The 13,214-nt window shown below is 36.8% G+C and overlaps 1 protein-coding gene and 1 non-coding gene across 4 annotated transcripts in view; one reads left to right on the top strand and one right to left on the bottom strand.

The window, feature by feature from the left end:
* PDE5A (phosphodiesterase 5A) overlaps positions 1–13,214 on the bottom strand; it is a 121,587-nt gene that overhangs the window by 66,422 nt on the left and 41,951 nt on the right. For all 3 annotated transcript variants that reach the window (XM_003929734.4, XM_010340346.3, XM_010340345.3), the window contains exon 4: positions 216–287. In XM_003929734.4, the coding sequence (XP_003929783.2) occupies positions 216–287 (72 nt within the window). The remainder of the gene's footprint in view (positions 1–215; positions 288–13,214) is intronic.
* Positions 2,846–2,972, top strand: LOC120367798 (small nucleolar RNA SNORA11). Its single transcript, XR_005582081.1, has one exon. It is a non-coding gene; the product is annotated as a small nucleolar RNA SNORA11 (small nucleolar RNA).

The raw sequence follows: 13,214 nt of genomic DNA, 5'->3' as shown, positions 1-13,214 counted from the left end.
ATTTGGGGGTTTCTGCTGACTGCATAACACAAGTACTCAGATGTGAAATCATCGCTGTATTTAACAAAGATATACTTTTCAACATTTCGGATCATTTTTAACTATAATGATTTTTGTGACCAACAATTTGGGCAACAGCTAATCCTAGAGGTGTATATACTATAAAGTGAAAGCATCTTCCTAAATTGGCTCATGCCTGACACAGGTTTTGGTACCTTTTCATCTTTTTCAGTAAATGTTCCACCATTTCCCGATTTCTTGTTGATGGCCTGGGCTACACCAACAACCTGGTATAAGGAAAGAAAAGTGACACATTTTTTATTGACTGAAATTACTGGTAAAAAATTCCCAAAATGTGTTTATAGAAGATATTTCACATGTGGTTTAAAATAACACTAGACTACAAAACAAAAGCAAAACCTCTCATAGACATTTGAACAAGCTCTACATCATTTACCACATTCTTGCTTCCTAATAAGAATTTGAATGTTTTTAATTTCTCAGTGCCCAAACTATGTTTGATCCTGTGATTTCACCCTGCATTTTGAATGAAATTATTTTAGCAATCATATATTAAACTATATATTTTCCATAGTTTTAAAATATAAACAACAAACTTTGATTATAGTTCAAATAAAGTATATAAGAAAATTAACATTTTATATGGGTTTTAAATATAGTATTTCAAAAGGGCTAAATGCTATTTTACTAAAAATGCAAAGGCCAGTGCAAAAGACCTAGTGGCCAATCATGGAAGGAATGCAGGAGGATCATTAGGGCAAAAATAATTCTTAATGTAGGAATGTAGTCCAACTTCTTTTGAAATTTCTGTGCTTGAAAATTATTTTACCTTCAACAGACATATTTTTGGGAAAGAGAGTACTGAAAAATCAGAACAGGAATTAACAGCTTGAGCCTTATTTCAAATAGATCGGAAGGCTTTTGAAAGTTACTTACCTTTCAGTTCCACCTTCATTTTAAGTTATTTACATTCGTCTTATAAAGACCTTCGACTTACTCTTCCCTCCTCTTTATTACTTATAAATTCTACTCTTTCCTTTCTTCTGCTCTTTAGTGTTAGTGGAATAAGCTATTATCCTTTAACTGGCTATACTTGAGAAATATGCACCCTCAATTCTATGAAGATGGTTCACTTTGTCTTCTCAGCTCATTATAGTATCTTAGCTTTAAGAAAAATATATAAAATTCTTCTCTAGGATAGCAGAACAAGGAAGGGGAAAGACGTTCTTGTCTTACATAGTTTTCTAGTCTTCTTAACATTTTTCTCTTTTTTCTTTTGCCCTTATGGTAAAGAGTTATTATTATTTTTAAAGCAGAATTATGCAGCTATCCTATACCTTTTTATTTCCCTTAGGGCAACTCTCTCTTATTTTTACATACTCTTTAGCTCTTGAAAATAGCAGCAGATTTCTAGATGTTCAAACCCCAGTGGCTAAATTTCTAGTAAAATTTGTCTAAGGTCAAAAATGTCTGGATTGTAGTTAGGAATGTTCACTGGAACTATAAATAATAAGAGCCACTTGAAGGTCACTGGGGTCTAATATAGAGTAGTATACTTTGGTTATTTTAAATGCTCTGATGTTCATTCATCCACTCAACAAATACTGTAGTGCCTCTTATGTACCAAAACGTAATAAACTGGGGAAGTGATTACTCTGAAGGAGCTCAGAATCAAGAACGAGTGATACATAAACATAGATTTATAGCATAGTAGGATGGTGGGATCAGTTTCATAAAACAGTGGCCATGGATTGCTAGGAGCACTGACAGAGCACTTAATGTGGGTAAAACAGAAGGCTTCTCTGAAATTATATTTAAATTTTTCTTTTTCTCTAATAAATAGTTTTACAAAGGAAAGACATAAACTTTAAATATGTGTTTTAAGAAAGATGAGTTTCAAACAGATGTAGAAAGTATTATGCAAAGTTTCTGATTAATATGCAGTATAAAAAGTATATATTGATATGCTATCTACACCTGGAACTGTATGAAGCAATGTACTCAGCAAGAAAACAAAGAGAAAACTCTTGTTCACACAAAAACATAAAATGACAAAAAATCAGCTGCTTATTAAATGATCCCTAATCAAACTATATTAACATTTTAGTCTATCATCATATCAACATAAATTTACAGAGATGATGATCCCTTTCAGTCTTTTTTTCTTCTTTTTGAGACAGGGTCTTGCTCTGTTGCCCAGGCTGGAATGCAGTGGCATAATCACAGCTCACCGCAGCCTTGATCTTCCAGGCTGAGGCTGTTCTCCCACCTCAGCTTCCAAGTAGCTGGGATTACAGGCATGTACGACCATGCCTGGTTAAATTTTTTAAAATTTTTGGTAGAGACGAGGGCTCACTATGCCCAGGATGGTCCCAAACTCCTGCACTCAAGCAATCCTTCTGCTATGGCCTCCCAAAGTGCTGGGATTACAAACACACAGTAAGATAGAAGAAATAAATTCAATGTTTTATAGCATAGTATGGTGACTATACTTAACAAAAGTATTGTATTATGCATAACGGACACCAGAAATACCCGAACTTGATCATTATGCATTATATACATGTAACAAAGTTTCACATATGCCCTGTAAATTTCTACTAATAAATAAATAAATAAAAATAGAGAAACAAACCAAGCAAGTTCTGTCAAAAGACTATTAGACCAGGAAAATATAGTTGGTCCTTTGTATTCAACTGTGATAGAAAATATTTGACAAAAAAAATTTTTTTAAACCCACAGCAATAAAAATAACATAAAATAAACACAGTAGGTCAATTATGTACAGAGCCTTCACATTATATTTGGTAGTATAAGTAATCTAGGTGTGTGCTTGGAGTAGGGGCCTGAAGAATGGCTCCTCTGTTCACAACACATGGAACAGACATCTGGGGTCACTGTGACAAGGGGCACAACATTTGTGACTCCCCAAGAACAAATGTCCCACATGTGTAACCAAAAAAAAAAAAATCCAGAGACGATTCACAGTGTATCAAAACCTGAGAGGATGTCACGGGTTTTATGCAAATACTATGCCATTTTATATAAGAGACTTGGGCATCCACAGATTTTGGTATGAGGGGAGGAAGTGGGTCCTGAAATCAATCCCTTTTTGTATACTGAGGGACAACTGGGTATCTAATATGTGTATGTGCCTCCATCCGCAGATAGATGACATTTTAAAAGTGACACTGATAAAAACAGATAAAAATAGAAGAAAAGGCAGTTTGTCCAGGGTCATATACACGATAAAAGACACAGAACAGTTTAATTCTCTGACTTTAAGGATCCTGAGCAAAACTAGCACACTCTGCCCTCTCATGTTCATATAAAGTCGGTCCTTCCTTCTGCAATCATTCATTGCTTCTTTAAACAAATTAGATCATTGTCTTTAAATCAAGTAACCGCTAACTATGGGGCTTTGAAATGTCTGTTTTCAATGACAGCTTTTACTGTAAGAATACAACAGACTTCACATGTGAGAGGCAGCATCCATAACAACATTATCTTCCTCATCAGAATGTCCACTCTCTTTTGCCTACCTGCTGGCTAACTGTACTACTCTCAGGTACAGGTACTCCATGCTATTTTTGCAAAATCACAGAAAAGTCTTTCTGTTTTCTATTTTACTGGCACTATGCACAACATAAACGGATGTTATGTCCTCACAGGGTTGAGTGTTCTTTTAGGAATGCAAAGGCCAAGACTTGACTCTCACTGGGTGAGCAGTGCGGAATGTGACAGCTGGTTGTTTCAGGGCAACTGATCATTGCCACAGTGAGCAACTTCTTCTTCAATAAGCAGCTGCCCCAGACATTGACTGAGGCCACACATCAATCCCCATACATTTCCCCATCCCCAGGTCAGGGAATGCTCAGCATAGAAACTAAAAGCAAAGGAGGAAAGGACAGATTACAAATCTATCCCACTCTCTCAGCCTCAGAATATCTCCATGGCAATGACAGCACTCTAGGCAGCCTAATCTCAGCCAAATACAAACTTTACTAGGAAAACTAAAACTTAAGGATATACAGAGGTGTTTGGGGGGAACTTTCCCTAATGTCCTTTTCAAACTTTTCTTTGACTCATTTATTCATTCTGCCATACTTTATTCAACAACTACTAAGTGCCTTTATGTACCAGTAGCGAACAAAACAGATGAAAATCCTTGTCCTCATGGAGCTGACATTCTAATCAGTGTTAGGCTTGGGAATCCCACCCCCAAAGCCTCCCCCACCCACCTGCTTTACAGATGAACAAACTGAGGGTGAGAGTTGACAAAAACCTATCCAGACTTTCTGATCTCTCTTTCAAATCCTAAGGAATCATCAAGTTATGGTAATATTCCATGTGGTAGGCAAAATAATGGCCCCCAAAATGTCCTCGTCCTAATCTCTGGAACCTATGAATATGTGACCTTTAAATGACAAACGGGGTTTTTCACATGCGATAAAATTGAAGATCTAGAGATACGGAGATTATCCTGAATCATCTGGGTGGGCCCAATGTAATCACATGGATTCTTGTAAGGAAGAGTGGCAGGCAGGAGAGGTAGAGTTAAGAAAACATTTGATGATGCTATGCTGCAGGTTTTGGAGATGGAGGAAGGGGCCATTAGTAAAGGGGTACAGGCAGTCTATGGAAGCTGGAAGGGGCAAGAGAACAGGTCCATCTCTAGAGAATCCACACAGAAACACAGCCCTGTAGATGCCCTGATTTTAGCCCACTGAGAACTAATTTAGATTCTAAAAGCTACAAATAATACAATGTTTGCTATTTAAAGTCACTAAATTTCTGGTAGTGATTTTTTTTACAGCAGCATTAAGAAACCAATACATTCCATTCAATTATAAGTCTTATATTCCTGCATTCTTTTTCCTCTTCTCCTCACCCTATATTATCTCTTCTGTTTTACTATGTAAATCCTCACTGTCTTTGAAGAACTTGACATCTCATTCCTAATCATCTTCTTGCCTTCACTCCATCTTTGACACTTTAGCCAAATTTATCTTTTGTGGGCACTGTTGTGCATACACAGATCACCTCATTTCTTAAAATTGTAATGGTTTCACCCATCTACAGAATAAAGTTAAAGACTCTACCTAACATTCCACACCCTCAATTAGATCATTTACATAGGTCTTTGAATTAGAATACTGCAATGTCCTTTGCTCGTGTCATTCCTTGAAATATCACCTTCCGTATTCTCTACTGAGGCTGAATCTCCAAAAACCTTTCCTTTTAAACCCTCTGATACTCTATGTGGCAGTTTTATATGCCATATACCAGACAGGGTATTCCTCTCTAACCTTTTAATCTTGTTTCCTCTACTCACATCCTAACCCTGCAATTCGATTGTCATGTAAGGACATGATTTATATCTTATGCCTTATGCTATTATCAACACTTTGCATGGTTTTACACATACTCAATGGTTGAATATTTGTTGCTGATGATAATGGGAAAAATTCCAGAAAGAATAAAATGTTTTAGGGTGATGTACTAACTAAACAATATACATTCAAATAACAATGATATCTTCCCATTTTTGGCTCTAACCTTTGTTCAATATTAAGAAATCCATCCATATCTGAGAACTCTGTGTGGCAGTAAAAACTTTATGTTCTTAATAAGCTATTAATTATGGAGTTGAAATTTATAGCCTAAGACGATATTGGAGGAGAGAAGAAAAGCTTGAGATTATTTAATTTTTAATTTAAAAAGTATTGAAAATCACGAAGAATGACATAGTAAACATCCATGCCTTTGTCATCTAAAACAGTGGTAGTGTGAGACGTTAAAACACAGTTTCATAGGTCTAACCCCAAATTACAAATTTTGTAGATCTAGACTGGGGCCTCTATTTCTAAAAGTTCTCAGGTAATTACAAATGCTGCTAGTCCAGGGACAAAAGACAGGTTTAGAACTACAGATACAGAATTACTAAATATTAATTTGATGATATTTCCTTTATTATTACTATTAAATTAAGATAAAATTAAATTGAGCTTCCTCTTTCCAGTCTCATTCTTCTCTCTCCTGCTCCTCCTACCCATAGTCAACCTTCTTCATTATACTCTTAAAAATATATAAATCTATACACAAAACATAGTACTTTCATCTTTCAAAAAGCTTCTGAAATGAAATAATAGAGTGTGAATCATTTTGTAACTTGCAATTATATTCAATGTTGCTTTTTAAGATCAATTCATATAGATATGATTAATTCATTTTATATATAATAATATATTCCACATCAAACTGTATTTATTTGATCCCCAAGGAATGGATGTTTGGGTTGTTTGCAACTTTCATGCTACTAGAATCTTTAAGAAACATATTTGTATATTCTTCTTGTGCACATGTGCAGCAGCTTCTCTGGTTAAATCTTCAAAAAGATTACAGAAATTTATTCCTTTACTAGCAAGGCATGAGGGTCTCCATTAACCTCGTATCCTTACCAGCACCGAGTATTATCAGACTTTTTCAATGTTTGTCAATCAGATGGGTATAAAACTATGTATCACTGTTGCTTTATTTTGTAACTTGTATTTTCCTGATTACTAGATAGAATAAACATCTTTTTACTGTTATTGGCTAACTGGATATCCTCTTTTGTGTTACCTATGTGTATATTTGCCAATTTTGACCCTTTTAATTATGGTTTTGGGGATGAGCATCTATTAATAAATTTTAGAATCAAAGTTAGATATTTCTTTAAGTGACTGGTAAGACTGACTTATCCTTCTGTATATACAGGCAACTTTATACCTACTATTTATCTCAAGAGAATGGTCATAGATCTTCCATAGTTGGGGTCAAGACAAGGATAAACAGAGGAGAATGATGCTTTTAGTTTATTCTCACAGGCTTCAAGGCTACAAATGGGCAGCCAACTAAGTTAGAGAGAAGCTTCTAAGGAATGGCAAGATGTGAAAAAGAGTGCCCTGAAGATAACTGGCATCAGAAATAACATGATCAATGTCTGTGTTTCTAATATAATTAAGAAATCTCTTCCTAGCTAAAATCAGAAATATTCAAATGCTAAAAGTCTTGCCATTAAACAAAGGAAAAGGGAGGGCTTGCCACGTAACAGGCACTTTGTAACTGTTCATTCATTTAATCCTTGGCATAACCCTTTAATTATCATTCCTACTTTATCACAGAGCAATCTGATGTTCAGAAAACTTACATCACTAGTCCAAGAATATGCAGACCCAGACACTCTCCAGACTTGATCCCAAAGCCTACAATTCTTTCTACTACTCCTCACAAGAAAAAGTGAAATCAGCCCTAGTATAAAATACAGGCTTTTTTTTTTTTTTTTTTTTTTTTTTTACATGGAGTCTTACTCTGTTGCCCAAGCTAGAGTGCAATGGCATGATCTTGGCTCACTGCAACCTCCGCCTCCCTGATTCAAGCGATTCTCCTGCCTCAGCCTCCTGAGTAGCTAGGATTACACACACATGCCATCATGCCTGACTAATTTTTGAATTTTTTGTAGAGATGGTATTTCACCATATTGGTCAGGCTGGTCTTGAACTCCTGACCTCGTGATCCATTCACCTCAGCCTCCCAAACAGCTCACACCTGTTGGGATTATAGGTGTGAGCCACTGTGCCCAGCCAAAACATGACCTCTTATGGACTATTCTTGTATACTCAAGGAATCATGGAGACCAAGGGTCCTCCAGTACACACCAAGTGTTAAGCTTTGGATCTCATAAGTATGCTTATCTTCTTAATGCATATTTTCATCAAAAGGAATGGAACAATTTCAAAATTATAACTCCAATAAACAAAGACAATCCAAAGTGGCTGCTAAAAGTTGTTTTCTTAGACTTAGATTATAAGTCTCATTATAAGTCTCTTAGATTATAAGTTTTCACAGCCAAGAACCACTTATGCGACATTAAAAAAAAAAACATCCTATGTTTCAAGGAAAAGTGGACAATAACACAGTCTCAGAAATAAGGAGATTCTTCAAGAAAAAGCAAAACTAATTTACAGTGATAGATACCAAAACAGTGTTGCCCATGAGTGGTGAGGAATGATTAGGGAATTAGTTATACAGATACATGTCATTTTTAAAAACTCATCAAATTATACATTAAGATCTGTGTGTTTCACTGTATGTGTTTAAAACATTTTAAAAGCAAATGAATATGTAATTGCTGAAGGTATGTGAAAGTGGAGGGCCATGTGCCAAGTTCCCAGCTGTCTGGGTAATGTTGAAAGAGGCTGAAGTCCTGATCACTTGTTATGTGCTATTAGGCAGGATGGTTGCTCCCCAGATGGGGCCAGGGCAAATCCAGCCTCTGGGGGTCAGTAGCTGTCCTGCCCCAGGAACATCCTGTGGGAACAGAGTCAACCTGAGACTGGGGCATGAGGAAATGCTCGGCATAATTCTTGACCCTAGTGTTTATTCTCATTCCTTTGAACAATTAAAAAAAAAAAATCCTCCTTCTGCCAAATACTAAACTCTCTGCCACACTAGCTTTTAAGTAATGAGGTAAAGCTCTTAAACCTAGAACTAAAGGGACCTTCTGCCTTCTTATTAGAGCTTTCTGTCCCTTGAGATACAGAGATTCTGTCCAGAGACAGAACAGAGCCTAGCCATTGTGAGCAAAGTTTCCATATATGCCGTTTAAAAGCTGCCAGAGACACAAAGGTTACATAGCAGAAAAGAGCCTGCTGTCTTTCCCATGGCAGGGTACATTCAGTGTTTACTGTTGTTTAACTTTCCATTCCTGCATTTGTCTGGCTTTCCAACATTCTCAGAAGGAGGAAATGGACATTTTCTGACCCCCACAAGGTGAAAGCTCTGCAATAGGCACTGTCACATTCCTTGTCTCACCAGGAATTCAAACCACCCTGTGTGTTTGAACTTTATGCTGAAACTTTATAGACCAGTCACCTAAAGCACGGAAAGAAGAAACTTGCTCAAGCATTCACTGCTCCTAAGCCAGCACAAGACCAACTCCTTTTTGCTACAAAGTCAAAGCTGTTTCTTTCACCCTCTGCCTCTCTGCTTAAGTGAGAGTAAGCCCAAAATGTCAATAAAAATTTTTGTATATCAACATAGGTTATACAAATTGTACTTCATATCAGAATAATTCCACCACTGTTTATGTTCACCTTTACACAATACATTGCCAATAATGACTTCAGACCCCTGGATCTAAATGTGGTATCCTGCATGACGCCAGGTGTTGGCCTCCAGAGCATAGGCTTACCCCTGGACAATGTTGTTGGATTCGGACTCTGTTAAATCAGGATCACGTTTGTTCTAGCATTGCCTGTACTTATGATGAGTCCATGTCTCTATAGCCTTGTAAAATGCCTTGCCAATAAAGCTTCCTGATAATTACAGTGTAGAGTAGTATCCTCATAATGGGTACCTAATACAAACAGGAAAGAAGTAACACAGCAAAAATGGAAAAAAGCAAGTTTCATGCATAAAAACACAAAATAGGCTAAATAGAATTTAAAAATTAAAGTTGATATCAAAGGTGTTGAGAGAATGCCTAGTTTATTAGAGCTGAACTAAGTGTTCAGATCACTGCTATTGCCTCTACTGGTCTAGCTAACCACATATATAGCCATTGAAAGCGAGATATCCGTATCATTTATCATCAGGTATTCAAGAAAAAAGTATATGTGTATGTGTGTATAAATGTACATACCTAATTTCCTTACATTCTAAGTCCTTCATACGGAGAACATACTTTATCATGTTCTCATAGCCAAAACATAATTTTATCTCTAAATATTCTCCCTTCAAATGGAAGATGTACCTAAGAAGTTAATCGTGTATGAGCACAGATGCATACATCTGTTTCACCAGCAAAACTCCTAGTTGTAGATATCACCAGCAAAAAAAAAAGACATGACCTCTTCTCCATAGCTGTGCCAGTTAGTACTCAATGAAGTAACAGTAGGCATGCCTCAGAGATATTGTGGGTTTGGTTTCAGGCAATGACAATAAAATGAATTACACAGATATTTGGTTTTCCAGAGGATATAAAAGTTAGTTTTAGACTACACTGTAATTTATTAAGAGTGCAATAGCACTTATCTATAAAACAATGTATATACCATAATTAAAAAATACTTTATTGCTGAAAAACGGTAACAATCACCTTAGTCTTTAGCTAGTTATAAACTTTTTGGTGGTGAAGAGTCTTACTTTGATGTTGATGGCTGCTGAATGATCAGGGTGGTGGTGGCTGGAGGATGGGGTTGTTGTGGAAATTTCTTAGCATAAGACAACAATGAAGTTTACTACCATGGATTGAGTTTTCTTTCCATGATAGATTTCTCTGTAGCATGTGATGCCGTTTGATAGCATTTTACCCACAGTAGAACTTCTTTCAAAATTGGAGTCAGTCTTCTCAAGCCATGCCACTACTTTATCATTTAAGTTTATGTAATATTCTAAATCCCTTGTTGTCATTTTAACAATATTCACAGCATCTACAGCAGGAGTAGAGTCTATCTCAAGAAACACTTTCTTTGCTCAACCATAAGAAGCAAAACTTCATCTGTCCAAGTTTTATCATGAGATTGCAGCAATTCAGTTCCATCTTCTGGCTCCACTTCTAATTCTAATTCTCTTGGTATTTCCACAACATCCACAAGTGGTTACTTCCTACACTGAAGTCTCAAACCCTTCAAAGTCATCCATGAGGGTTGGAATCAACTTCTTCTAAGTTCCTATTAATTTTGATAATTTAACCTCCCCCCATGAATCACAAATGTTCTTAATGGCATATAGAATGTTGAGTCCTTTCCAGAAGGTTTTCAACGTACTCTTCCCAGAGCCACCAGAGGAATCCCTATATATGTCAGCTATCATCTTACAAAATGAATCTCTTAAATAATAAGACTTGAAAGCAGAAATTAGTCCTTGCTCCATGGGCTACAGAATGGATGTTGTATCAGCAGGCATGAAAACATGAAAACGACATTGATTCCCTTGTGCATCTCCATGAGAGCCCCTGAGTGACTAGGTGTACAGTCACTGAACCATAATATTTTGAAAGAAATCATTTTCTCTGAGCACTAGGTCTCAACAGTAGGCTTAAAATATTCAGTAAACTGTAAACAAAGGTGCTGTCATCTAGGCTTTGTTGTTCCATTTACAGAACACAGGCTGAGTTGAATTAGCATAATTCTTAAGGGCCCTAGGATTTTTAGAATGGTAGGTGAGTACTGGTTAACAACAGAATCAGCCTGTCCTTTGATGCTTTGAAGCCAGACATTGACTTCTCCTCTCTAGCTATGAATGTCTGAAATGGCATCTTCTTCTAAGAGAAGACTGTTTAGTCTACAATGAAAATCTGTTGTTTAGCTTAGCCACCTTCATCAATTATCTTCACGAGATCTGGATAACTTGCTAAAGCTGCTCCATCAGTACTCGCTGCCTCACCTTGCACTTTTGTGTTATGGAGATGGCTTCTTTCCATAAACCTCATCAGACAACCTCTGCTAGCTTCTAACTTTCATTCTAAAGCTTCCTTACGTCTCTAAGCCTTCATCGTATTAAAGAAAGTTAGGGCCTTGCTCCGGATTGGGTTATGGCTTAAGGGAATATTGTGGCTGCTTTGATCTATCCATACCATTCAAACTTTGTATCAGCAACAAGGCTATCTGGCTTTCTTAGCACTCATGTGTTCATTGGAGTAGCACTTATAATCTCCTTCAATAACTTTTCCTTTGTGTCCACAACTTGGTTAACTGACAGAAGAATCCTAGCTTTTGGCCTATTTTGGCTTTCCACATGCCTTCCTCAATATGCTTATTCATTTCTAGCTTTTGATTTAAATGAACACTTGAACACTTAGAAAAATCTATAGGGTTATCAACTGGCTTAATTTTAATACTGTTGTGTCTCGGGGAATAGGAAGGCCAAAGGAGAAGGAGAGAGCCGGCAATATGAAGAAGGTGAAAGCTTCGGTGAAGTATGTTCAAGAGAGAATGGAAGGAAATGGAAGTGGCACACATGGGCTGTATAACTCTTTCAAAGAGCTTTGTTCTGGTGATGATCAGAGAAAGGAGGTGGTAAGGCAGATGTGTGATCCAGTGAGTGTTTTGCTTTTGTTTTTAAGATGGGAGAAATAGCACCATTTTTGTATGCTGATGAGCAGATTTGGTAGGCAGGAAAACTTTAAGGATTCTGGACATAGAGGACAGAACTGCTGAGCTATGTATTTGAGCAGGCGAACTGAGATGAGATCTGGTAATACAAAGGGGAGGCTGACCCTTGCCGGTTCAGACAGTTCATCCCAAGAAGTAAAAGGGTAACAGAGTATATGGACTTAGATGCTTGAGCAGGAGAAAGAAGTAAGGGAAGTTCTCTCATGGAAATATTCTTCTAGTTGCTTTATCTTTCACTGAAACAGTAAGCAAGGTCATCAGTTTAAGAGGGGATGGGGAGGCAATATAGAGATTTGAGGGGAGAAGAGAAAGAATTAGACTGTAAAGCAATACATGCAGATGAAAAAGAGCTGTTTTATTCCCCACAAACCAATAATTTATTTTAGGAAATACCACAGTTCTCCCCCTTTATAATTTATCTACAAAGCTAGAAAGTATTTCAGATTCTTCCTTCTCCCTTATTCCTCCATCAAATCAATCATTAAACCTCCCACACAGAAGTGTAACAAATTCACAAAAAATACTTTACAAGGTTTCCTGCCAAAGGAGAGTACAAAGTACTCTCTCTGCTTATGAACAAATATGGAAGTTAATTATCAAAATCTATCAAGAGTCAAATTATGTGGCTCTGGGTTAGATATTAAGCAAAGAAAATGGTTCAAACTTACTGTGTGACCACTCAGATTTTTAAATAATTGCAAATATTTCCTGGCATTAAAAAAAATTCAGTACCTCCTTTGCATGGCATTAGAAGGCTCTTCTTGATCTTGCCTCTGTCTACTTCTCTGACCTCACTTCCAGGCACCGGAAATCCTTCTAGTGGATACTCAAACAGTGTAGCAAAGCAATAGACATATTCCCTCTGGTCTCAGTAGGTAAACAGAGGCAGAAAACAATGGTGCAGAAAGATATAATAGAGACATACCAATGAGCATTCCCTGTGGATATTAAGGGGCAACTAGTTATATTACATGAAAACAGAGATCTTATGTAGAACAGTATTTACAGCATAATATTTTCAAAGTCTTGGCTGGG

This window comes from Saimiri boliviensis, chromosome 3, assembly GCF_048565385.1.
Source record: "Saimiri boliviensis isolate mSaiBol1 chromosome 3, mSaiBol1.pri, whole genome shotgun sequence".
Classification (NCBI taxonomy): domain Eukaryota; kingdom Metazoa; phylum Chordata; class Mammalia; order Primates; family Cebidae; genus Saimiri; species Saimiri boliviensis.
This window is presented reverse-complemented; position numbering and strand designations above follow the sequence as displayed.